At 39.0% G+C, this 26,305-nt stretch overlaps 1 protein-coding gene across 4 annotated transcripts in view; it reads right to left on the bottom strand.

The window, feature by feature from the left end:
* Window positions 1-26,305, bottom strand: part of TAB3 (TGF-beta activated kinase 1 (MAP3K7) binding protein 3) — a 90,702-nt gene that overhangs the window by 16,272 nt on the left and 48,125 nt on the right. For all 4 annotated transcript variants that reach the window (XM_043458098.1, XM_043458099.1, XM_043458096.1 and 1 more), the window contains 6 exons: window positions 24,638-24,748; window positions 21,348-21,539; window positions 14,122-15,583; window positions 13,138-13,298; window positions 7,685-7,778; window positions 4,271-4,354 (listed from right to left, as the gene is read on the bottom strand). In XM_043458098.1, coding sequence (XP_043314033.1) covers window positions 4,271-4,354; window positions 7,685-7,778; window positions 13,138-13,298; window positions 14,122-15,583; window positions 21,348-21,449 — 1,903 coding nt within the window. In that variant the 5' untranslated portion in view covers window positions 21,450-21,539; window positions 24,638-24,748. The remainder of the gene's footprint in view (window positions 1-4,270; window positions 4,355-7,684; window positions 7,779-13,137; window positions 13,299-14,121; window positions 15,584-21,347; window positions 21,540-24,637; window positions 24,749-26,305) is intronic.

The following is a 26,305-nucleotide window of genomic DNA, read 5'->3' as shown; positions in this document are numbered from 1 at the left end:
AATACACAAGGATTCTTTTGTGGCCTCTCAAATAATCCTAGATTTACTGCACATCAAAGTTTCCATTTTAAAATAACATTTAAATTCCCATCATATTGTTAGAACTATCTTTTAGGACTATAGTCTTTATAGTGCTGACTGCATTTGTAACATTCACCACCTAACACCCTTTTGCAACTTATTTTCGGGGAAGGGAGACAACACAGCAGAGTAAAAAGACTTGAGCTCACATCCTCTCACAGACACCAAAATCACAAATAACTGCTGAACAACCTGTGACAGGAAAGACTGGAACCTACCAACAAAGATATTCTACGTTCAAAGACAAAAAAAGCAGCCACAACAAGATGGTATGAAGGACACTTTCACAATATAATGACATCTCATAACCACCAGGAGGGCAACCCACAAACTGAAAAATAATTGTGCTGCTGAGGTTCTCTCACAGGAGTGAGGGAGTGTAAACTGGTACAGCAGCTGTGGAAAACAGTATGGAGATTTCTCAAAAAAAAAAAAACAAAAAACCCAACACACAAAAAACAGACCTACCATATGATCCAGCAATCCCCCCTCAGGACATATATCTGGAGATATATGACTTAAATAACTCATAACTTCATAAAACAGTGCTGGAATGAACACTGGGGTGCATGTGTTTATAACAGCCAGGATACAGAAGCAACTGAAATGTCCACTGAGAGAGGAATGGATAAAGAGGATGTGTACATATATACAGTGGAATATTACTTAGCCATTTGTAGCAACATGGATGGACCTAGAGATGGTCATACATAGGGTATCTCTTATATATGGAATAAAAAAAAAATGACACAAACAATTTACAAAATGAAAACAGACTCAAAAACTTCCAAACCAAAGATGTGGTTATGAAAAGGGAAAGGTGGGGATAAATTAGGAGCCTGGGGTTAACAGACACACTACTGTATATAAAGTAGACAACCAACAAAGAACTAGTGCATAGCCCAGAGACTTATACTCTATAATGACCTCTATAATGAAAAGAATGTGCAAAAGAATAGATATATGTATCTGTAAAACTGAATCACTTTGCTGTATACCTGAAACCAAGTAGGAAAAGGAGTTCATCAAGGCTGTATATTGTCACCCTGCTTACTTAACTTATATGCAGAGTACATCAGGAGAAATGCTGGGCTGGAGGAAGCACAAGCTGGAATCAAGATTGCCGGGAGAAATATCAATAACCTCAGATATGCAGATGACACCACCCTTATGGCAGAAAGTGAAGAGGAACTAAAAAAGCCTCTTGATGAAAGTGAAAGAGGAGAGTGAAAAAGCTGGCTTAAAGCACAACATTCAGAAAACTAAGATCATGGCATCTGGTCGCATCACTTCATGGCAAATAGATGGGGAATCAGTAGAAACAGTGGCTGACTTTATTTTTCTGGGCTCCAAAATCACTGCAGATGGTGATTGCAGCCATGAAATTAAAAGACGCTTACTCCTTGGAAGAAAAGTTATGATCAACCTAGATAGCATATTAAAAAGCAGGGAGGGAGGTGGGAGGGGGGATTGGGATGGGGAATACATGTAAATCCATGGCTGATTCATGTCAATGTATTACAAAAACCACTACAATATTGTAAAGTAATTAGCCTCCAACTAATAAAAATAAATGAAAAAAATAAATAAAATAAAAAGCAGGGCGATTACTATGCCAACAAAGGTCCGTCTAGTCAAGGCTATGGTTTGTAAGTAGTCATGAAAGGATGTGAGAGCTGGACTATAAAGAAAGCTGAGTGCCAGAGAACTGATGCTTTTGAACTGTGGTGTTGGAGAAGACTCTTGAGAGTCCCTTGGACTGCAAGGAGATCCAACCAATCCATCCTAAAGGAGATCAGTCCTGGGTGTTCATTGGAAGGACTGATGCTGAGGCTGAAACTCCAATACTTTGGCCACCTGATGCAAAGAGCTGACTCATTGGAAAAGATCCTGATGCTGGGAAAAATTGAGGGCAGGAGGAGAAGGGGACGACAGAAATAAGATGGTTAGATGGTGTCACCAACTCAATGGACATGGGTTTGGGTGGACTCCGGGAGTTGGGGATGGACAGGGAGGCCTGGTGTGCTGCGGTTCATGGGGCTGCAAAGAGTCTGACACGACTGAGCGACTGGACTGAACTGAAGTAGAAGATATTAAGAGGTGGCAAGAATACATAGAAGAACTGTACAAAAAAGATTTTCATGATCCAGATGATCACGATGGTGTGATCACTCACCTAGAGCCAGACATCCTGGAATGTGAAGTCAAGTGAGCCTTAGGAAGCATCACTACAAACAAAGCTACTGGAGGTGATGGGATTCCAGTTGAGCTATTTCAAATCCTGAAAGATGCTGCTGTGAAAGTGCTGCACTCAATATGCCAGCAAATTTGGAAAACTCAGCAGTGGCCACAGGATTGGAAAAGGTCAGTTTTCGTTCCAATCCCAAAGAAAGGCAATCCCAAAGAATGTTCAAACCACCGCATAATTGCACTCATCTCACACGCTAATAAAGTGATGCTTAAAATTCTCCAAGCCAGCTTCAGCAATACGTGAACTTCCAGATGTTCAAGTTGGTTTTAGAAAAGGAAGAGGAACCAGAAATCAAATTGCCAACATCCACTGGATCATAGAAAAAGCAAGAGAGTTCCAGAAAAACATCAATTTCTGCTTTATTGACTATGCCAAAGCCTATGACTGTGTGGATCACAATAAAATGTGGAAAATTCTGAAAGAAATGGGAATACCAGACCACCTGACCTCCCGCATGAGAAACCTGTATGCAGGTCAAGAAGCAACAGTTAGAACATGGAACAATAGACTGGTTCCAAATAGGAAAAGGAATACGTCAAGGCTGTATATTGTCACCCTGCTTATTTAACTTAAATGCAGTGTACATCATGAGAAATGATGGGCTGGAAGAAGCACAAGCTGGAATCAAGATTGCCAGGAGAAATATCAATAACCTCAGATATGGAGATGCTGCTGCTGCTAAGTTGCTTCAGTCGTGTCTGACTCTGTGCGACCCCATAGATGGCAGCCCACCAGGCTCCCCCTTTCCTGGGATTCTCCAGGCAAGAACACTGGAGTGGGTTCCCATTTTCTTCTTCAATGCATGAAAGTGAAAAGTGAAAGTGAAGTCACTCAGTCGTGTCTGACTCTTTGTGAACTCATGGACTACAGCCTAGCAGGCTCCTCCGTCCATGGGATTTTCTAGGCAAGAGTACTGGTGTGGTTGCCATTGCTTTCTCTGAGATATGCAGATGACACCACCCTAATGGCAGAAAGTAAAGAAGAACTAAAGAGCCTCTTGATGAAAGTGAAGGATGAGAGTGAAAAAGTTGGCTTAAAGCTCAACATTCAGAAAACTTAAGATCATGGCATCTGGTCCCATCACTTCATGGAAAATAGATGGGAAAACAGTGGAAACCGTGGCTGACTTTATTTTTCTGGGCTCCAAAATCACTGCAGATGGTGACTGCAGCCACGAAATTAAAAGACACTTACTCCTTGTAAGGAAGGTTATGACCAACCTAGATAGCATATTAAAAAGCACAGAGATTACTTTGCCAACAAAGGTCCGTCTAGTCAAGGCTATGGTTTGTAAGTAGTCATGTAAGGATGTGAGAGCTGGACTATAAATAAAGCTGAGCGCCAGAGAACTGATGCTTTTGAACTGTGGTGTTGGAGAAGACTCTTGAGAGTCCCTTGGACTGCAAGGAGATCCAACCAGTCCATCCTAAAGGAGATCAGTCCTGGGTGTTCATTGGAAGGACTGACGCTGAAGCTGAAACTTCAATACTTTGGCCACCTGATGCAAAGAGTTGACTCATTGGAAAAGACCCTGATGCTGGGAAAGATTGAGGGCAGGAGGAGAAGGGGATGACAGAAGATAAGATGGTTAGATGGCATCACCAACTCAATGGACATGGGTTTGGGTGGACTCTGGGAGTTGGTGATGGACAGGGAGGCCTGGTGTGCTGCGGTTCATGTGGTCGCAAAGAGTCTGACGCGACTGAGCAACTGAACTGAACTGAAAGTTATTTTTAAAAAATAAATTATATATTCCATTTTAGTTACCCTTGACAATAACTCTCAGAGTTAGTTTTTGTAATTTTTAGGAAGTAAAGTTTATCAATAGAATAACATTTAAAATGCTATCTCTAATGGAAATTTCTTTAGCTTTTTAGATGAACTCCCAAATGGCTTTCACATACATTTCTGTGATGTCTGTGACATCTTGCTACTCACCTTTTTTAGGCGGCTTGGGTGGTACAACTGGACCAGGTTCTATGTTGTCATAAAAATTATTCATAGCTTTTGGATCAAAGTTTCCTATAAAGAAAATAAAATCAGCAGGCATTTAGGGGTCTTTCTCCTGTTACATGCATTTTTTTGTTAGGGAAAATACAGGAGGAAAAATAAACACTTAAATAGGGGAGCTGGTTTTCCAGGAGTTTATAATTCATTATAGTATTCTACTGTTCTCTCACTGAAAGTGTTTAAGCATTATGAGAAAAGACCCAAGCATCTTTCTACAATGTATCACCTAAAGGAACATTTTTTAACTATAAAGCTTATCTGTTTTCACAGGATTAAGTATGTGGTACAGCTAGCTAAATGAAGAGAAATCAAAGGTGACTGAAATGATTTCCCTGTTTGTTTTGATGTTAATAAACAAAACCATGACAAAGCTTATGTTTCTGTCGTATTTACCTTAAATTTTTATTCATTATAAATTCAGGTAAAGAAGCAGCTATACGTATACACTGATAAAGATTACTCAAGTTGATATGATATCAGCAGCTCAGGGATTCCAATCTTTAAGAAAAGGAGAATCTTAAACGTTGCCTATGCTGCTGCTGCTGCTGCTAAGTCACTTCAGTCATGTCTGACTCTGTGTGACCCCACAGACGGCAGCCCACCAGGCTCCTCTGTCCCTGGGATTCTCCAGGCAAGTATAGTGGAGTGGGTTGCCATTTCCTTCTCCGAACGTTGCCTACAGACTTATCAATTAAAAAAAAAAAGATATGCTGTCAATTTCAGAATAACAGAACAATCTCATCTCTCTCATTTAAACTGTTTACTCCTTAATACAGTCTTTGTTTCAGCTCCTTTTCCTGACATGATTCCTCTATGGTCGGTTTTGATCCAATGCCAGCATTGGGTCCTATGTTCACATCTGTGAAACTGTCACTGCACCCTCCCAGAAGTTCTGCACAATTCCAGTTAAGCTTTTAAACTGTACCCATGCTTATTCACAGAGGATGTTGTGTGGTACTGATAGCTTAAATATATTGAATCTCCTGAATTTTAAACCCAGTTTTTTCCCCCAAGAAAGTTTTGCTCACCAAAAGTAAAAATAAAGCTACCTTTTATCAAGTCATGTACTGAAAACTATCAAATCCAAATGCTGCACCTCAGAAAATGTCTAGAATCTCTAGATGAAAAGCTGAGGTTGGAAACTCAGTACAAAATTTTCCAGAGGATATAAGAATGAAACAGTATAAAATAGATATATTTGGACCCCTTAAGAAGGGAGATTAGAATCTGCCTGCAATGTAGCAGACCCAGGTTCGACCCCTGGGTTGGGAAGACCCCCTGGAGAAGGAAATGGCAACTCACTCCAGTATTCTTGCTGGAGAATTCCATGGACAGAGGTGGGCTACAGTCCATGGGGTCACAAACAGTCAGACACCACTGAGCGACTAACACAGCACCAAAAAGAGCTCTTTGTAGCCCACTGGAGACCAAAAACACAGGTAGGTCTTTGTTTATAAAACCTTAAGAACGGTTTTCCTTGCAGTACTTTTATTCCATTTAGGTATGCTGTGTTTAATAATTTTCTGAAAACAAATCCCATGATGGCTCATGAAAGCCATAATGGTACTTAATTTATTAATTAGATCTTTTTATGGTTTAAGATGCTGTATATGTTATTTCTTCAATTTCTTGAGTTATAGCTGCTGATTTAATTTCCAGATCCTATAAGGCCTTTACTAAAAATATCCTAATGAAATGTTTCAGGGATTCTTGTTTATCTTCAAAGAACACAGAAACAAAATAATGGATGCAGCCTTCTAATATAGTAACAGTAGTTTGTATAATCTCCCATACAGTGTCTTTCACTGCTTACAGCTACTAGGCTGTAGATTTCCTAGGCTTCTGAAAATAAGGGTACTCAACCAGAGTCCTCAAGTTTCACATGGAAATGTGCTTCTGTCTATTGTACAAAGTTCCATATCTTTTTATTCTCCTGCCTCTACTGTGTAATCTTGCTTTAAAATGGTAACAGGGTACTTGAAAAGAGAGTAGAAGCTCTCTCAGCTGCCATAATTTAGAACAGTAAGTAATGTTGGGTTGGCTGACTCGCACACAGAATTGTTAACAATCACACAACAATGTTAAGGATAGAAAAATAGGACCAAAGCCATATTACAGTGTTAGACCAAGACCTTTTCTTTGTGTGTGTTGACCAGACTTCTATATTGTCTTTCAGAAATAAACTCTACCTGTAATGATGACCTAAAGTGGGGGTGGGCAAACTTCTACTGTAAAGGGCCAGACAATAAACATTTTAAGCTTTGTAGTCCTGAAATACAGTTGTAAGCCCTCAACTGCAGTGTTGAAACACAAAAGCAGGCCCAGACAATATGTAGAGAAATGGGTGTGGCTATGTTCCACTGAAACTATTTACAAAAACAGACAGCAGGCTAGTTTGCTGCACCGCTATCTATAATTTCCTGTTTTCATTTTAGAATGGAGCAAAAAAAGATATTTTAAGAACAGTTAATTTGAGACTAGAATCCTATTAGATGTTTATGATTTTCCTTCATAGCCCTTTTCAGTTGTTTTCACTGTATCTAATTCACAGCCTCTATGTTTTTGTAGTGTCTGCCCTTGAGTCTTTATAAAGCATCTGCCTATCGTTTTAATAGAAAGAGCAGCATTTCTTACATCCATATCCATTTTAAAAACATTATGTCAGTTACCATCCTTTTGTAATCTAAGCAGGCTTGAGAAAGGGCACAGCTGTCTGTTGGTAAGCAGACAATTCAACTGACGGGAGCAATAGTACGTGGACTTGCCAGAATGCAGCCTCATGGCTGGATATTTTACAGAGGAAAATGAAGCATACCTGGTGAGCTGAGTAAATCAAAGTGAATTCAGGGAACTTTTACTGTAGTAGACTTCAATCAGAAAGCCACAAAAATGAAATCTCTAAGATACAGTTGAAAGTTTTCATGTAACAGATAACAAAGAAAACGGCATACAGATTTTCCTTTTAAACTGAGTAATCTGATGTTCTGAGTTGGGATCCCTGTTTGCACAGACATCTTAGATGACTATCACATAAATCTACTGTGTTTTAGAAATAAAACCCAACAGTTTATGAAATAGTCTATACTAAAAGAGGATAAATATAGAGTGCCACCATCAAACAGTCTAAACAGTAAGAACTTAATGATGAAGTTGTGAAAGTAAAATTATTTTTGATCACCCAAATCTGATCTGACTGTGGGGTGAGGGATGTCTATACCAGGACTGTGATCTTGTAAAAGGTAGTTTTTACCCATTATATCTGTAAAACCAAAATGATTGCCATTGAAGCAGCATAACACACCACAGTATTACTTATGGTTTACCAAATAATCAAGTCTATACCTCTAGATTGAAGGAGGTCAACTTCTTTCAGTGTACAGTCAACATTTATCTGGAGTTGTCTGTTCATGCTTCTCAATCTTGTCATTTCCTCAGGCTAGTAAGAAAGGACCCAAAATAGCAATTGTGGGAAAGTCATTATCAAGCCCAACATTTAAGAACTGGTATTCATGTTAACTGTTCTGATAGGTAATTACCAAGAAAATGGCCTTAATCCCTTAAAGGGCATGTATAAGAAGTCTTTATACTATGTTTTCCAAGGAATAGGTGAAATGGTGACATCAATATGGACACATAAAAACAAAATCCTCATATAATGTGGCAGGGCTATCACACTACACTATGTTCTCTCATACAAATACTACCATATATTAATCACAGAGCATTGAGAATATTTTCTTTCTACATTTGCATGGTAAGGGAAACTAAGCATCAACCTTGTAAACAAGCAGTGTCCATGATTTTAGTCTTGTCAAAGCTGGTAAAAATTACAATGGTACTTCTTTTAATGAATAGTTACTAATTGTCAGGCACTATGTTCACCAGAAGTCTCTCATTCTTGCCTCAAAATAATCTTCCCAGGTAAGTACTGATATCACCCCCAGTGTATATATGATGAAGCTGAGGCACAAACAGTTTATATAATTTTCCAAAGGTTCTTAAAAACTTGTAATGGGCAGATCCAGGATTTATATAGAAGTCTTTTTTAGAAACTTCTCTAGGAATCTTTGCATCTTCTGTTTTTTCTAGATAAAAGGAGGCTAGTAGCCTAGTACATGAAAATTGCGGGAACAAATAGATTCCATTCTCCCCCCAAGTCTGTTTCTTTCCACCTTGACATGAACATGAGATGTTGAAATGTGAAGAGAGCCCTATTTTTCGATTAGGTAAAGCTTTTTGGAAGCCTCTACTTCCCCCAACGTTCTGAATGTCTTTACTATTCACATATATGTACAGTAAAAAATGAAGTTAAGAGTTTAGACTCTAGAAGTAATGAAGCTTTCAGCACAGTACAGCTAGGAAACCAGTTACTAGGGTGACTCTAACTACATGAAGTAAAAGATAAATATTTGCTATCACAGGAAGACAGAAGAAAATCTTCTTCTGTTAAACATGGTGTTTTACTAAAAAGGTAAATATAAAAGTGAAGGAAAATCTGGGAAATGGGTTAATTTCGAATGACGCAAGATACTATCCTGTTAGGACATCTCAGAATATCTGGGGTGGTGTCAAAAATTTTTAAAAAGTGATGTAACAGGCAGTCTATAATAAGTGCAACAATCCCTTGGAATGATAGGCGAACAAAAACATCATTGAGAAATACTTATTATGGATTGCTCTTCTCATTCCTATGTTAACATGTATAATAAATGCTTACACCTTGTCTATATTAACTTAAAAGTGTAAAACACATCTGAGCATTGTAGTAAAGCACTTGTTCAAGGGTTTCAAAAAGTGATGCTATCTTCCTAGGAACATATGAAAGAATCTAGTCTTTGCTTTGTAGAATTCTGGAGAACGTCAAGTACCTGAAGGAGCAAATCCTTCTAACATATTTGCGGGCAGAGGGGGCTATTTCAGGCATATTGGTCTTGAACAGTGAAACTGTGTAATAAGGTATGGAAATAACTATAATAAATGTTATAGTCAAGAGGCCACTGCACATTTGCTGGTAACAACAAAAAGGCTCTTGTCAACATGCTCATTTCCAAAGACAACAGAACCCTTGGTACTCACTAAACTACAATTTTATCTGTCAGATTCCTATGCCTCCTAACAGCCTTGGAATGAGGGGACAATAGCTGTTTCTGGATCATTACTACTATTTGTAGGAAACTATACTGTACTTTCATGAAGGTGGGGTCAAGATGGGTTTGGTGTAATTTAACCTTGCTTGTTTGTAAAGTTCCAGAATACTTAACATCTGACATTTCTAAGGAAAAAAATAGCCTTTTGTACAAAATGTGGCAGAAATACCTTAATTCACCTGTTCTATCAGTTGGAGAATATTTGTCAGAGAGAAGAAGGTTGAAGACCAGTGATGTTCTTTCATAGTTTGGTCTTGATTATGCATCCGGACTGTGGGTTGGTTGATGCCACCACCCAATTAATCAGAAGACCAATGAAGAGGAAAAAACTTGTGGGGTGGAGTAAGTGGAAGTGCTGATGAGTAAAATCTTGCTTATCCTTCAAGGTATAACTTAAATTTCCCCCTTCTCCATGCAATTGTCACATCTTTGAACCCTACTAGCAAGAAGCTAACTGAGTTCTATCTCAGAACTCTCAAAGTAGTTAATATCATTACCATGCAGTTGGCCAGCACTATTGATTCACTGTGTTACATTAGCTTTTCTTCCCCCATGTACAGGTTCATGGATCTATGTATGTCTTTTTGCATACAGATGTGGTTAAGCGATGGCATCTCTCACAACATTTAATAAATGGCTTTGCAAACAACAGCCTGAGAGAAATGATGGCTGTTAGGCATTTTTCACTTCAGTCCTCCTTGGAAAGATTATTTTGCTGATCCTCTAAGTTTCTGCAACCTATAATTGGTCACAAATATGTATTTCAGTTTGACGAGGCACATGGGTTTCTAACCAGGTTTTCATGCACTACTGGTTAAAGAAGCCATATAAGCATTAGCAATGAGCCTCTAGGAACAAAAAGGGAATTCTGACTAAATGCTTTGACATTTATATGTTATACAGGTTCCTAAAGTGAAAAGAAAATCAAATGTTTTCAAAATATTTCAGATTTAAGCACATTTTTCCACTGTCTTGTAAACCAAAATTCTGTAGTCAGAAGACTATTTGTTAGACATTATATAAACTGTGTAATGTATATTATCGTAGGTTCTTCTGGAAATGTAAAAAAATTCTATGAGATGGGTAGTCATAGATATTGTAGAAGAGAAACCAAATACAAAGAAAGTAGCTTATCCAAGGAGGTATAAGTGAAATAGGAGAAGAAAAGTCACATGTGCACTGGGAGGGTTTTTTCATCATAAAATTGATTTTGAATTGAAGTATGATGAATCAGGTTTGTAATCAAGTGTCTCCTGTCTCCATAGAGGGATTCTATAGAAGGATAATATATCAGGTTTGTAATCAATAAAACTGTGTCATCTTCTTTCCCTGTCTCCATAGAGGGTTTCTATAGAAGGATAATGAACTAGGAGTGTAATAAATAAGTGTCATCTCCTGTCTCCTTTGTCTGCTGTTGACAGTCTCCTGTGACTCCTGTCTCCTGTTGCCTGTGCCTCCTGTCTATATACACAGATTCTATAGAAGGATACTAAATCAGGTTTGTAATCAATACAGCTCCTGTTACCTGTCTACAAAGAGGGATTCTACAGAAGGATAATGAATCAGGTTTCTAATAAATAAGTCTCCTGTCTCCACAGAGGTATTCTATAGATGCATAATGAATCAGGTTTGTAACTAATGAAAGTGTCTCCTGTATCCTGTCTCCATGGAGAGATTCTAAGGAAGGAAAATGAATCAGATTTGTAATCAATAAGTCTCTTCTCTTCTGTATCCATAGAGCATTTCTATAGAAGGATAATGAATGAGGTTTGTACACAATAAGCTTCCTGTCTCCATAGAGGGTTTCTACAGAAGGATAATGAATGAGGTTTGCAATCCCTAAGTCTCCTGTCTCCAGAGATGGATGCAAGAGAAGGATACTGGATCAGGTGTGCAATCCTTAAATCTCCTATCTCCGGGGATGCTAGGGAAGGATACTGCAACAGGTTCGCAGTCCCCAAGTCTCCTGTGATGATGCTAGAGAAGGATACTGTATCAGGCTTGCCATCCCTAAGTCTCCTGAGATGATGCAGGAGAAGGACACTGCATGCGGTTTGCAATCCCTAAGTCTCCTGTGATGCTAGAAAAGGATACGGCATCAGGTTGGCAGTCTATAAGTCTGCTGTCTCCTGAGACGATGGGAGAGGATAGTGCAAGAGGTTTGCCATCCCTAAGTCGTCTCAGTCTCCTGTCTCCTGAGATGATGCTAGAGAAGGATACTGTATAAGGTTTGTAATGCCTAAGTCTCCTGTCTCCTGAGACAGTGCTACAGAAGGATACATCAGGTTGGCAGTCCCTAAGTCTCCAGAGACGATGGGAGAGGACAGTGCATGAGGTTTGCCATCCCTTAGGCATCTCCTGTCTCCTGAGATGATGCTAGAGAAGGAATACTGCATGAGGTTTGTAATCCCTAAGTATCCTGTGATGCTAAAAAGAATATGGCATCAGGTTGGCAGTCCCCAAGTCTCCTGAGAGGATGCTAAAGAAGGATACTGCATGAGGTTTGCAATCCGTAGGTCTCCAGTGATGCTAGAGAAGGATACGGCATCACCTTGGCAGTCCCTAAGTCTCCTGTCGTCTCCCATTAGAGCTCGTGTCTTACTTCCCTAACCAGGAATCAAACCCATATCCCTTGCCTTCGGCGGCAAAGTCCTAACCACTATACCAGCTAGCAGCTCCCAAACCCTTAGCTTCTCTTTCCCTCCTTTGTCTCTGAACTTAACCTTGGTCAAAAGAGGTTAAGAATGCCTGCAGGTAAAATAATACAGCAAGGTGATTCCTCAAGAACACACAAGAGTTCTACACAGAGAGCTTCAGAGGATGCCTAGTGAGAGTAAAGTACATGGAGGATGCAGATCAACTAGTTGAAGTGACTTCTCGCATGACCTCACAGATCACTTACCATATACAGTATTCAAGTTATTTCTTGAGGGATGACTCGATTCTTCCCTCTAGCAGGTATGCACTAAACTCCTTGCTTTGGACCACACTCATAAGCTGTAAAAATTGCTTGCTAAATCAATGTTGAAGAGTCAAATGATATTTGGGATCCGAGGTTTTTAAGAACTGTTGAACTAACATAGCTACCAATTTGTTAACAGTATGTGGCCCAAATCTATGCATGATAGTACTCCTATAACCCCTGTTACAACTCCTGTTCATACTGTTATCTTAGTTTCTACAATTATCTACACTTCAAAATTACTCTGCTTGATAATGATCTAGAGTCAAACTTTCCAAAGATGCATACTGATCTTGCTCTAACTCATGTACATGAATGTACTGAGAAAAATAACTGTCTTAAATATATATGTACATAATACACAAACGCATAAATGAATACCTGTGAACACTTATAAAGCATTTGGTCAAGTTTTACTTCTCATTTCTACTCTAAAAGAAAGCAATCTACAGTGACTGAGCTGCCATACATTAATTATCTTTAAAAATACTCATGAAACTGCAGAATTCCCCCAAGAGAACAAAAGAAACTATCCATTTATTTGGTTGAGAACAAAAGGCAAACATCCTTCATGTGCTGCTGACAGAACAAAACTCTACCGGGAAGAGAACATCAGAAGAAAAAGCCCAGACAGGCAACATGCCCGCCCTGCCCCCGCCCAATACATCCTAGTAGATCCTACTTACCGTTGGGATCGCCGTGGTGCAGCTGACCCTTCTGAGCCGCCTCTGCATCAGGTCATGCTCCATACCATTAACTTCTGCCTTCAAGCGCTCTAGCTCCTCTTTCTCAAGTTTCAATTGCTTTGCTAACCTCTCCATCCTTGCTCGCTGATGTAACAGCAAGGCTATAGCATTACAGACAAAGTCATTGCAGAAAATAACACTGAACAAGTCACAGGGACATCTGTACATGCATGGCTAATGTATGAAATACCCATAAAGACCTCTGTCATTCAACTTCAGTTGACATTTATTCTAAAGTCTTGCTAATGTGATTTGGCCTTCCTATGTGCTTTAATTCGGATCCGGTTCTTTCTGCCAAAATAATATCATCTATACATTCCTCCTCTTCTAGTGTCCTTAGTTTCCCTAAGATTCTCTTTAACGATCCCTGGGTGTTGTTTCACATATACTGAAAGAATAGGAAATTCTCCCCTACCTTTTTAACAAACTTTTAAGATACTTTCTTCTCTTTATACTGAGTTAGGTCCACTGTGAACTACTCCAATAATGTTCTTCATCACCAACCCTACTTCCCATAAATACACAATACTTAAAACTTCCTCACCCTCTTCATTGCATCCGCTTAAAAAATACTCAAATGTTTCCCTGTGATAAACTTTAGGCCACCCTCTATGAGTCACTTTTTCCCACTCTGTAGTTGGCGTTTTGGACCATATTGATTTCACCGGCCTACGATTTTCTCCCAATGAATGCACTTCTTAACACACAGTCTTTGAGGGCACTCTAATCATGACTGCATTTTTCTATTTTAAAGTAAAATCTGTAGATGATTCTGAAGTGCTAACCCTATTCTTAATAGCAATGCTACTGCTGAATATTTAATACATAGTACATTAATTAAACACCTAATATAAATTATTTACTTTTGAGTAGGAGATTGCCATCACCCCACATAGACATGTCATATAAAAGGGCTGAAATTACCTTGTGTATAGGCATAGTCATCAGATCCAGAACTGGAACTTCTCTGATATTTATGGCTTCCCTTTTCTCCCCCAGAGCCTGGTATCACTGAAATGGGCTGAATAGGTTCTGGGGCTGCAGAACGTTCTTCTTGGTCCACTAAATTTAACAGATTTTCAGTCGTGGCTCGGCCTACAGTGATTTTAAAAACGGTCGTTGGGTTTGGTATCATCCGAGGAGATGGTGATGGAACACAAGAAGGTCCAGTGGGCTGTGTATATGTAATATACACAGGATTGACAGTAAACGGAGGTTTCGGTTGACTGGATATCCCTCTGGAAGGAGAACTTGACGGTGGTGTGGTGGCTGTGTACAATGAGTGCTGATTCCGTGGAGATGGCTGGTTACTGATAGGTGAAGGACTCCTATTCATGGCTGTTCCAGATCTCTGAGAGGGTTCTACTGTTATTTCTATCTTCTTCATGGATCCTTTGGGTAAGCTAGATGTTGTATATGGGAGATAGGCTACCGAATGGCTTCCCTGTTTCTGATAGCTAGGAGGTCCTTGTTGATATGGATGGGGTGGCGTCGTTGAAGGACTAGGTGGCATAAAGACATGAGAACTGGGGTGGCCCAATGGAGACGGTTGTACTTGATGCTGAGGAGAGCTGAAGGGTGAAGGACACTGAGAAGGAGGTGGTGAATGGTAAGCAGGTTGAGGGATCTGCTGTTGTTTGGGAGAATACTGAGAAGGTGGATAGTTTTGTTGATGTGGATACACAGGTAAAGGACGCTGGCTATAATGAGGCACTGGGCCCTGTGGTGAGGACTGCCACGGCGTATTCTGAGGAGTCTGTCTTCCTGATGAACTCTGAGATGTCTGTCTAATATAAATAGAACCAGGAGACCCATACAGATTGCTCGGAATTTGTGGAAGAATTTGTAAAGCTCTTGGTACAGTCTGTCCAGAAGGGAGGTTTTGGGATACTGTAACAGTAATTGGATTGGTACTATACCGAGGTATGTGCATGTAGGAAGGAGGTGGCGGCGGTGGTGGTGAAGGCCCTTGCATAGCAGATGGAGTCATTCCTGTTTGCATGGAAGATGGCTGTTGAGGTGGCTGTGAAGGAGGAGTAGCTGCACTTCTGTTCTGTTCATTCATAAAAAAAGGATTGTAGTTGGGAGTAGCAGCGACAACAGCTGGAGCTGAGTGTGGTTCCTGAACTAAACATATCAGCTGTTTACCTGCTGCATGCTGTGGATCAATATGTCCATCACTTGAGCTATGTACCAGCGTTCGACCGCCATTAAGTTGCACACCATCTCCTGGGTGGTAGCTACTAGGAGAATGAATACCCAGGTTAATATGCAAAAGACGGTTTCTATTCATCCTGTTGTCATCTGGACTATGGTATTCCATATATAAGTATTTGCTACTCTCCTGGGAAAGGGCTCGGCAACAGGCTTCCAGATTGTTGTTATTCTAGGGGAAAAAAATGGTACACAGAACATTGGCAACATTAACAGATCCTAATAGTGGAACTGAAGCTTTGCCACAGATTTATGTAAACACAATTGTCAGAAGATAAGTAGACAATAATATTTTTACACACACAAAGTTTCACGGTCATCGATCCTGAAAGGCAGATCCCAAACCATTCATATTATTTTACAGACATTTAGCTCACATAACGAGTACTACCGCTACTGCTACTGCTACAGAAATGTACAGTACCTACTAATGAACCTTGTGACTCAACCCCAACTTTTCTGACTCCAAATCCAGGACTCATCTTACATTTGTTGCATCTCAACAAATTACAATGTTGGGCTAATCTTGGATTCACCACACTTGCTGTAATCTACAAGTATAAGTCATATCCATTATTAATATTTACACTAATACACAGGAAAATAACCATGCATTAGTTTTCAAAAGGCAAACAAACCCCAAAGTGAAAAAATAACAATACAACTCCTAAAGATTCAAAACAATAAAAATTCTCAAGCAGTCTATACTTTTTATTATTTCACCACAGTTATCCCTATATCACTTCAACTGTTTCATTATGAAAGATTAAGTTAACAGAAGAAATCACTTAAAAAAAAACAAAAACAAAAAATAACAAATCCACTCTTTGAATTATGTTTCCAGGAGTATGCCAAACTTATAGTAATTTAACACAAAACCCACCCAGTCTTGACTGCCTTAATGAAATTCATTCACATTCCCACAGTCTCAAACATTTTTACTTGCTCAAAAGTAGCTTGGTAAACTTTCAAAATTTCAATTTTTAGAATTACATACACACACAAAGATGGCAAATAACAAACTGCCATTTTAGATGTTCCAATCAACAGCGATAAAGCAGTATTCCATTAAACAACAGAATTCAGAACTATTGTATTAGTCTAAAACACATTTATTCATGGCCTTTGAAGTAATCTGTTAAAGTTTCTCAATTATCATGACCATCTCTGTACTTCATAAATATATATACAAATATGCACATATACACGTATTACTGTACTTTAGGGAGAAGTACATTTTATTGAAAGCAATAAAAGCAAACACTTCACTTCTGCTGAGAACCGAATACAGCTAAATAAACAGCATGACATAAAATGCTTTAATTTTAGAGGGAGAACTCGTAGGGTTTACTGATTCCAACTCAACTCATTCCCAGATGAGAAAAGACATGCCTGGAAAGTTCCAAGACTTGACAAGTACTTAACTAGTTAGCTGGAGAGCCAGTTCTAGATTCTTCGTTTCCGGACACCCAGTGCTCTTTCCATTGTCATACAGTAATTTCAGGGGCTAGTGTATGATGCTAAAAGTACACTGCTATACTGAAACTTTAGGGAGTGAAAGAAAATTCAGTCAAGCAAACCTGTGTAAGATGAATTCCCAGAAATACAACAAATTGGCTTTATCAAAACGCCACAATAACTTTTCTCCTTTTCCTTCTATAAACCTTTTGATACTAAAATTCAAATACTTTTTACAATATTACCTGAGCCAGGGAAAAAAGGAATTGTTGGCATTGAAAAAGAAAAGAATTACGTTTGGGCTTTTTCTTATCCTGCTTTAAATCATGCTGATCAAGGGCGGAGAGGACACAGATATTAAGATAGATAATAGATATTGTTAGATAGTCAGTGAATTTGGAGCCAAAAGATTCAAACTGGCTGCTGACTAGACACGTCACTGACAGGTGAAGGGACGGGAAGAAAAAAAAGAAGAGAGAAAATAGCTCCTTCAAGGTTTGTATAAATCTATGGATTAAAAGGAGAACAAAATCTAGAGTTTTATTTGAAATCTAAAGCAGTTACAGCCACTTTACTATTTCACTTTTTTTTAAATCAATTACCCTAAAATTTCATGTTTTCTACACTGATTTAGTTTCCACAAAAAAGAACCAAATTCTAATGATACAAAGTTGGAAGTTGTCAGCCTATTCATACACATGTCTATAAGTGACAGGCTGAGTATATTTTCTTAGGAGGAAAAATTTAAAACCATAAATAAAAGATGGTTAAGTGTTTTCTTTATGGAAATATTTTAATAATAACACCACAACAGATTCAAACATTGTATCAGACCTGCTAAATGTTTTAAAAAGAATAAAAAATTTACCAAACAGTAAATATGAATAAAAAATGATAATCTGTTTAGCCAGTCAAAGAGGTCAGAACTTTTAAGAAAACATACATGAACACTCCTGAAAGGACTGAGGCAATAAGGCATCATATCCCACAAAACTGATCCTCCATTGGGGGATGACAGCCTAGAGGGATGCTTTAAAGCTTGTTTATTAAATTCAAACTACTGGAGAAAGAGGGAGGGAGGGAAGGAGTATGTTTAGAGTTTGGGATAAAACAGATAAACAAGGACCTACTGTATAGCACAGGGAACGATCTTATATTCAACATCTTTAATAACTTATAATGGAAAAGAATCTGAAAAACAAGGGATATATATGTATCAATTCAGTCGCTCAGTCGTGTCCGACTCTTTACAACCCCATGGACTACAGCATGCCAGGCGTCCCTGTGCATCAACAACTCCTGAAGCTTGCTCAAACTCATGTCCATTGAGTCAGTGATGCCATCCAACCATCCCATCCTCTGTCATCCCATTCTCCTCCCACCTTCACTCTTTCCCAGAATCAGGGTCTTTTCCAATGAGTCAGTTCTTCACAACAGGTGGCCAAAGTATTGGAGCTTCAGCTTCAGCTTCAGCATCAGTCCTTCCAGTGAATATTCAGGACTTATTTTCTTTAGAATTAAATGGTTTGATCTCCTTGCAGTCCAAGGGACTCTCAAGAGTCTTCTCCAACACCACAGTTCAAAACCATCAATTCTTCGGCACTCAGCTTTCTTTATAGTCTAATTCTCACATCCATACATGACTACTGGAAAAACCATAGCTTTGACTAGACAGACCTTTGTCAGCAAAGTATTGTCTCTGCTTCTTACTATGCTGTCTACATTGATCATAGCTTTTCTTCCAAGGGGCAAGCATCTTTTAATTTCATGACTGCAGTCACCACCTGCAGGGATTTTGGAGTCCAAAAAAATAGTCTGTCATTGTATCCATTGTTTCCTCATCTATTTGCCATGAAATGATGGGACTGGATGCCATGATCTTCGTTTTCTGAATGTTGAGCTTTAAGCCAACTATTTCACTCTCCCCAAGAGGCTCTTTAATTCCTCTTCGCTTTCTGTCATAAGGGTGGTGTCATCTGCATATCTGAAGTTATTGATATTGCTTCTACTTCATCCAGCCCGGCATTTCGCATAATGTATTCTGCATATAAGTTAAATAAGCAGGGTGACAATATATAGCCTTGACATACTCCTTTCCCGATTTGGAACCAGTCTGTTGTTCCATGTCCAGTTCTAACTGCTGCTTCTTGACCTGCACACAGATTTCTCAGGAGGCAGGTCAGGTGGTCTGGTATTCCCATCTCTTGAAGAATTTTCCACAGTTTGTTGTGATCCACACGGTCAAATGCTTTGGCATGGTCAATAAAGCACAAGTAGATGTTTTTCTGGAACTCTTGTGCTTTTTTAATGATCCAACAGATATTGGCAATTTGATCTCTGGTTCCTCTGCCTTTTCTAAATCCAGCTTGAACATCTGGAAGTTCATGGTTCATGTACTGAAGCTAGCCTTGGAGAATTTTGAGCATTACTTTGCTGGCGTGTGAGATGAGTGCAGTAGTTTGAACATTCTTTGGCACTGGAATGAAAGCTGACCTTTTCCAGTCCTGTGGCCACTGCTGAGTTTTCCAAATTTGCTGGCATATTGAGTGCAGCAGTTTCACAGCATCACCTTTTAGGATTTGAAATAGCTTAACCGGAATACCATTGCCTCCACTAGCTTTGTTCGTAGTGATGCTTCCTTAGGCCCACCTGACTTCGCATTCCTGGATGCCTGGCTCTAGGTGAGTGATCACACCAACACCATCATGGTTATCTGGGTCATGAAGATCTTTCTTGTACAGTTCTTCTGTGTATTCTTGCCACCTCTTCTTAATATCTTCTGCTTCTCTTAGGTCCATACCATTTCTGTCTTTTATTGTACCCATCTTTGCAAGAAATGTTCCCTTGGTATTACTAATTTTCTTGAAGACATCTCTAGTCTTTCCCATTCTATTGTTTTTCTCTATTTTTTGCACTGATCACTGAGGAAGGCTTTATATATGTGTGTTTATATATATATAAGCTGTATCATTTTTCTGCACACTTGAAACTAACACAACATTGTAAATCAACTATACTACAATTAAAGGGAAAACAAAGGTAAACTACTGTGTCTTATATATATTACCCACAAACAGAAATTTTCCAGAGGGAGTAGGTGATAAGTCTCCATAGTGATAAACAACAGTAATCCCAAATGAAGAAAAGACTAAAAAACTGACGACAATGTAAGTTATCAACACATCTTCAATGTAAGTTATCAACACATCTTCACTGAGTTGAGTTTAAAGTTCCATTCTTTTAACTTAGTAAAATGAAAACAAGCCATGAATAGACTACAGATAATAAAGGGCTAAATTAAATTATATTCAAAAAACAAGGTCAGACCTAGGTGGGGCCCTAGGTTAGTTATGAAACTGACTGCTAGGAAGTGGTTTACACCACAAGGATTTCACTCCAGAAACCAAAATGGGGCTAAAGAGTGGAAATTCACACTGGAATTGTATGTGAGAAAAAATAAAGACAAGCTCTAACACAAAAACAAGACCTAGTAGAAGGGCTTGCAAACAAAGAAAGCACCTCTGTTACCACCACTGATCTGGGAGTCTCTAGCCTCAAATAACCTCAGCTACATCTAGGTTTATATTATATCCCGGGCAACTCACACTGCACGGGAGAGCTTGCAGATTGTATACAGTAAGGTGGAGTTTGAACTGGTCGTGTAAGGAAATTCAGTGGGGAGGACAGAAATGCTGCTCTCAAAGCTCAACCAGCTAGGGAAATGCTATAACCCCAAACACACTGAGATTCTGTGAAGGATGATGCAAAACTCAATAGGTGGAGTGTTAGGCCTATTTCTCTGCTGCCCTTTCAATGGGAAGACACATTCTATTAGAGATGAAAGATTTATTTCAATAGAAGACAATAAGACAAAACTAACATGATTAAAGAAAGAAGTCTTATACTTAAAATTGGATATTAGTGAGCATTTATCAACTAGAAAAACAGGAAAAAAACTGGTGGGGGGCAAGAATTCTCTAAAAACTTAAAAAAATAGGCTTAAAAAGGTATATGGTCTATGAAGTTATAATGATAATCTCACAACTCAAAATTCAGTTCTAAGGACTTGGGGCCTGATAGCACAAAGCCCAAAATGTAAGAAGTGAAATGCATGAAAACTTCTCTTCTTTTTGCTACATGCCTTTGTTCTTTTCTCTACATCACTGGTTGTCAGTGGGGAAGACTTTGCCTCCCGTGGAACATAGGAGATTTTCGCTGCCATGTAAACATTTTTGGTTGTCACAAGTGCAGGGATACTAATGGCATTTAGCAGGTCCTAAACATCCTACAATGCACCAGGCAGATCCCAACAACAAACACTGTATCAGCCCACAATCTTGACTGTGCCATGATTGAGAAATCCTCTAGATGTCTCTCCAACTTAAACAAGAAAACTGAGTTCTTCTCACTACGATACAAAGCCAGCTCTAATAAGGAAAACTGTCATGTAATATCACTATTATTGGTGGGTAATCTACCTGTAACATGCACTGAGACACCACACCCTCTGGAATCTCAGGGAAACGTTGTCGGAGGTCATGGAGAACCTGCATATCAAGCTGAGGACTGCTTTGCGCCATGCCAGAGCAAATGGAGGTCAAGTTTCTCTTAGGAAATGGATGCTAACCGGCCTTCCAATAGTAATGGTCTTCCAATACTGCAGTCATTTTCTATTAAAAAAAATTAAAGTATGGTTAAATTTATTCATGTATTTCACTTTATTCCAAAAGAAACCATCAATACCATAAAATAGAGAGATCTACATATTCTAAGTATACCAAATTCTACAGTTGAGACATTGACAAATTCTACTTAGCCAAAGATTTTTCTGATGTAATATATAGCTAATCACTGGTTTCAAAACAAAAACAACAAAAAAAGTCCTAAAGCTTCAGTTCCGTTTTAATAGTTAAAAACTGAAAAAAGCAGCAGCTATATTAAAAAATATAGAGTATTACTGTTTGGTGACCGTATTTTTCTCAGTCTTGACAAGTCCTACTTACATACTATCACTCATGTTTTCCTAAGGCCTATCACATCAGTCACTCCACTAAAGGGGGTTCATCATTTTCAGTGTCTGAAGTAATACAACAGGAATTGATAATAACACCACAAATCAAACACGTCCTGTTTGTCTTACATTCTTCCTGTACTTTGAAGTCAAAAGGTTTGAATTTTCAGTTTGAGTAAAGGCAAGTCAATATCTAAATGAAACTACTGAACAAACAAACATGGACATGTAGAATCCTTTGTTTTCAAAGACAATGCTGGTGGCCCGTCAGTAGCCTGACGTGCCTGGCTATGTTCTCACCTACTTATGGTGCGACTGGCCCAGGTGCTAAGATGCCAGGATTTGAGGGCACACTTTGAATAGAGGCAAGTGACCCCCAATCTCACTGGTACAAGTTAGGCACCCATGTAATAAAGGCAACTGGTGAACTTAATAATGAAATCATAAATCAAGTGGCACCATCAAATATCATTAACTGATCCCTTTTTTAGTCTCTGTTTTCCATTTTTATAAGGGGAAAACTGTTCAGTGTATACCACACAATCTCATAGTATTTCTGCTGTGATCAATCATGATAGGGTCAAATATTTCTAGGACTGAGAAGCATCTTCCTAAGATGCATGGAAATCATGACTATCTAACATACAAGGCTGAACAACACACACAAGGGAGGGTCATCTCACATCAAATCTGTCTCTTGTGCACAGGTCCCCCCTGAACTTTAAATAATACCATTGCCTGGGGTACTATAGAAACTACAGAGAATATTTTACAACTTTAAAATGCTAAAGGGAAATACTGAATTACTTTTGCTGATTTATAATAAGTATATAATTAAAAATAAATACCATGAATTATCCTTTGATTAAAAATAAATAAATTTAAGAAAAAAGGAGAAAAAAAATACCACGCAAACTCTAATTTGACTTTAATTATAAGCAGTGACCTTCATTTTGCATGCAATCTGTTGACTTTTACTGGGCATCAAGCTCTCTCTTTTCTTCCTTCTAAGCCAAGACTTTCAAGAGTAATCTACACTCTTTGTATCTATGAGGTGGCAACAAAACCCTATGTGTAAGACTCTGCCTAACCATAGGTAAAAATAGCTATTAGGACCACTTTAATGATGTTCAACATTAACATGGAGGCTACTTAGTGAACCTAAAAAAAATACAAATATGGGAAAATAATACAGATACAGATAACACATACATGCACAGATTTAGGCTTTCTGGCCTCCCTATGGAATTCTGCTCCCTGCAGTAAATCTGCTCTAATCTGGCTCAAATCACTGATCAGTGAAATTGTCTCTTCATCATCTTTCCACTGCTAAATCCAGACAATATATCTTCTGGAGTCTATACTCCCTAACCTCTGCAGCATCTGACACTACTGATCAAACCTTTTTTTTTCTCAGTCTATAACATCACAATAGCCTGTTTTCCACCCATCTTTCTTGTCACATTAATGCTCACCTGGATTTTGCCCTCTTCTTATTCTACATCTTTGTGCCCAGTAATGGCACTCACTACTAATGTTTCAAAAACATTTAAAGGTGATGGTTACCAAATTGCTGTCTTAAGTACCATGTGAGCTGCCTCTAGGACTCTAGACAGAGAGTTTACTGCCTACACACAGCACCACCTGGATATTTGCAAAGATATTAGTCAGTATGTACAAAACGGAACTCTTGACCACAATCCTTCCCCAAACAGTGTTCTATAAATACTACTACTATTCAGTTAACATAACTAGAAACCAGAGTGTGCTCCTTGACTTCCCATTCTTGCACAACCAACTAAACAGAAATAGTAAATCAAATGGGTGATGATATATACCCTGGTTCTGCCATTTAGTAGTATCTAGGAAAGAGACTCCAGCTTTATGCCTTTAAAGCTTCATATTTAAATTGGAAATAGTTGGAGGGTTGTAGCAAAATTTAAATACCAAACAGTAATAAGTCAGGAAGCATCAGTTACTATTATTTAGGGCATGTCTGAATACTGTTCTCATCAACATTACACCAGCAACTTCCTGCTGTTCTTCCTGTCTCAGGTCTTGCCTTCCCCCACATCATAGCCAGAATATCTGTTTTCTACTCTCAACCAGAGGAGCTATGTGTGATCCTGTGCATGGCTGCCCCACACTGCCTCCTCTCAGGGCATTAGCCCATGATAATCTGCCTGAGATGCTTTTCTTTTTTTTTTTTCAATGAGATGCTTTTCTCTTTTCTTCCCTCTTCAATGCTTCTCCAAGCCATATTGGTGCTGCAAAAGTTGGTATTGATGGCTCTTCCTCCTCTAAGGAGGCTTCCATTGACAACCACCCTCCCCCAACTTAGTCCTACTGCATTAACTCTCCTCCTCCTATACTGGGCTAAAGGATTCTCCACTATACTGCCACAGCAGGCTGTGCTAATCCTCATAGGAGAGCCAAACACAGTGTACTTAAGCTACACATATATAAAGTCCTTGCATATGGAAGTGTAGCTCCACCTAGAATGTGTTATTCCAGAGAGAGGGGAAGTACTCAAATGATGATTGGAGCTGGCTATAAGGACCTGAGAGTCAGCCTGAAAAGGTTCCCACTGGCCAACTCTGTGACAATTTGAGCACCAATAATGGAAAATAATGAATTACAGACCTGTATGAAAGAGGAACCCATGAGTCCTAATACATAAAGAGTTATATAGCCCAATAATAAACAGTTAAATACACACATGCACAAAGGAAAGGAGAAGTGGGGGCTTTTGCTTACAGTGGAATCCAACTGGTAAATATGTGCAGGAAGCGCTGGAGCTGGAGAAATCATCATTTTGCAGCCATCACAGTACAGACTACTTCAAGAAATCACCAATGGATGCTGCACCTAAGGGGAAATTTGGATGAAGTTAGGCTATATTAATGGTCTTAAAGTGTCTCCCTAGAGAACTGCTTATTAGCTAGCTGCAAGGGGGACATTTACCTATACAATGGAGAAACTGATCGTCATCTCGGGTAATCAAAATTAACATCACCAATGAGGGACAGATGGACAGTGTACACCACCAGATATGATACCCCTAGAAGAATGTATCACTTTATAATATTCCAGCTAGGAATATGCCATCTAAAACTATTCATGGAAAACAGACAAATCCAAAATGAGAAACATTCTATTAAAAATAAAACCCAGGGAGTGGAAAGGTGAGAATGTCATGTTAAAAAAGTGCCAATGTCCTAAGAGACAAAGGCTAGAAAAATCAAAGATTAAAGACAATAGTAGAAGCATGACAACTAAATGTAATATCAGATCACAGACTGCATCCTATAGTAAATGGAGAAAAAATTATAAAAGAAATAAATGGATTAGTGGACAAAACTGAAATGTGGACAATACATCAAGAAAAGTATTCTACCAATGTTAAGGTTGTATATTGTCACCATGCTTATTTAATTTATATGCAGAGTACATCATGAGAAATGTTGGGCTGGATGAAGCACAAGCTGGAATCAAGATTGCCAGGAGAAATATTGATAACCTCAGATATGCGGATGACACCACCCTTATGGCAGAAAGTGAAGAACTAACGAGCCTCTTGATGAAAGTGAAAGGGGAAAGTGAAAAAGTTGGCTTAAAGCTCAACATTCAGAAAACTAAGATCATGGCATCCGGTCCCATCACTTCATGGCAAATAGATGGAGAAACAGTGGAAACAGTGGCAGACTTGATTTTGGGGGGCTCCAAAATCACTGCAGATGGCGACTGCAGCCATGAAATAAAAAGATGCTTACTCCTTGGAAGAAAAGTTATGATCAACATAGATAGCATACTAAAAAGCAGAGACATTACTTTGCCAACAAAGGTCCATCTAGTGAAGGCTATGGTTTTTCCAGTAGTAATGTATGGATGTGAGAGTTGGACTATAAAGAAAGCTGAGTGCCGAAGAATTGATGCTTTTGAATTGTGGTGTTGGAGAAGACTCTTGAGAGTCCCTTGGACTGCAAGGAGATCCAACCAGTCCATCCTAAAGGAAATTCGTCCCAAATGTTCATTGGAATGATGTTGAAGCTGAAACTCCAATACTTTGGCCACCTGATGCGAAAAGCTGACTTATTTGAAAAGACCCTGATTCTGGGAAAGATTGAAGGTGAGAGGAGAAGGGGACGACAGAGGATGAGATGGTTGGGTGGCATCACCGACTCAATGAACATGAGTTCGAGTAAACTCTGGGAGTTGGTGATGGACAGGGACGCCTGGCGTGCTGCAGTTCATGGGCTCGCAAAGAGTCAGACATGACTGAGCGACTGAACTGAACTGAAAAGATTTACTGACTTGATAATTGTGCTGTGGTTATATACAAGAGTATCCCTATTTTTAGGAACTAGGCAATTAGGAGTAAAGCGCATGACATAAACACCTTACTTTCAAATGCTCTGTGAAAAG

The sequence above is a fragment of the Cervus canadensis genome, chromosome X, assembly GCF_019320065.1.
Source record: "Cervus canadensis isolate Bull #8, Minnesota chromosome X, ASM1932006v1, whole genome shotgun sequence".
Lineage (NCBI taxonomy): Eukaryota > Metazoa > Chordata > Mammalia > Artiodactyla > Cervidae > Cervus > Cervus canadensis.
The sequence above is the reverse complement of the archived record's forward strand: the minus strand, read 5'-3'. Positions and strand labels throughout refer to the sequence as shown.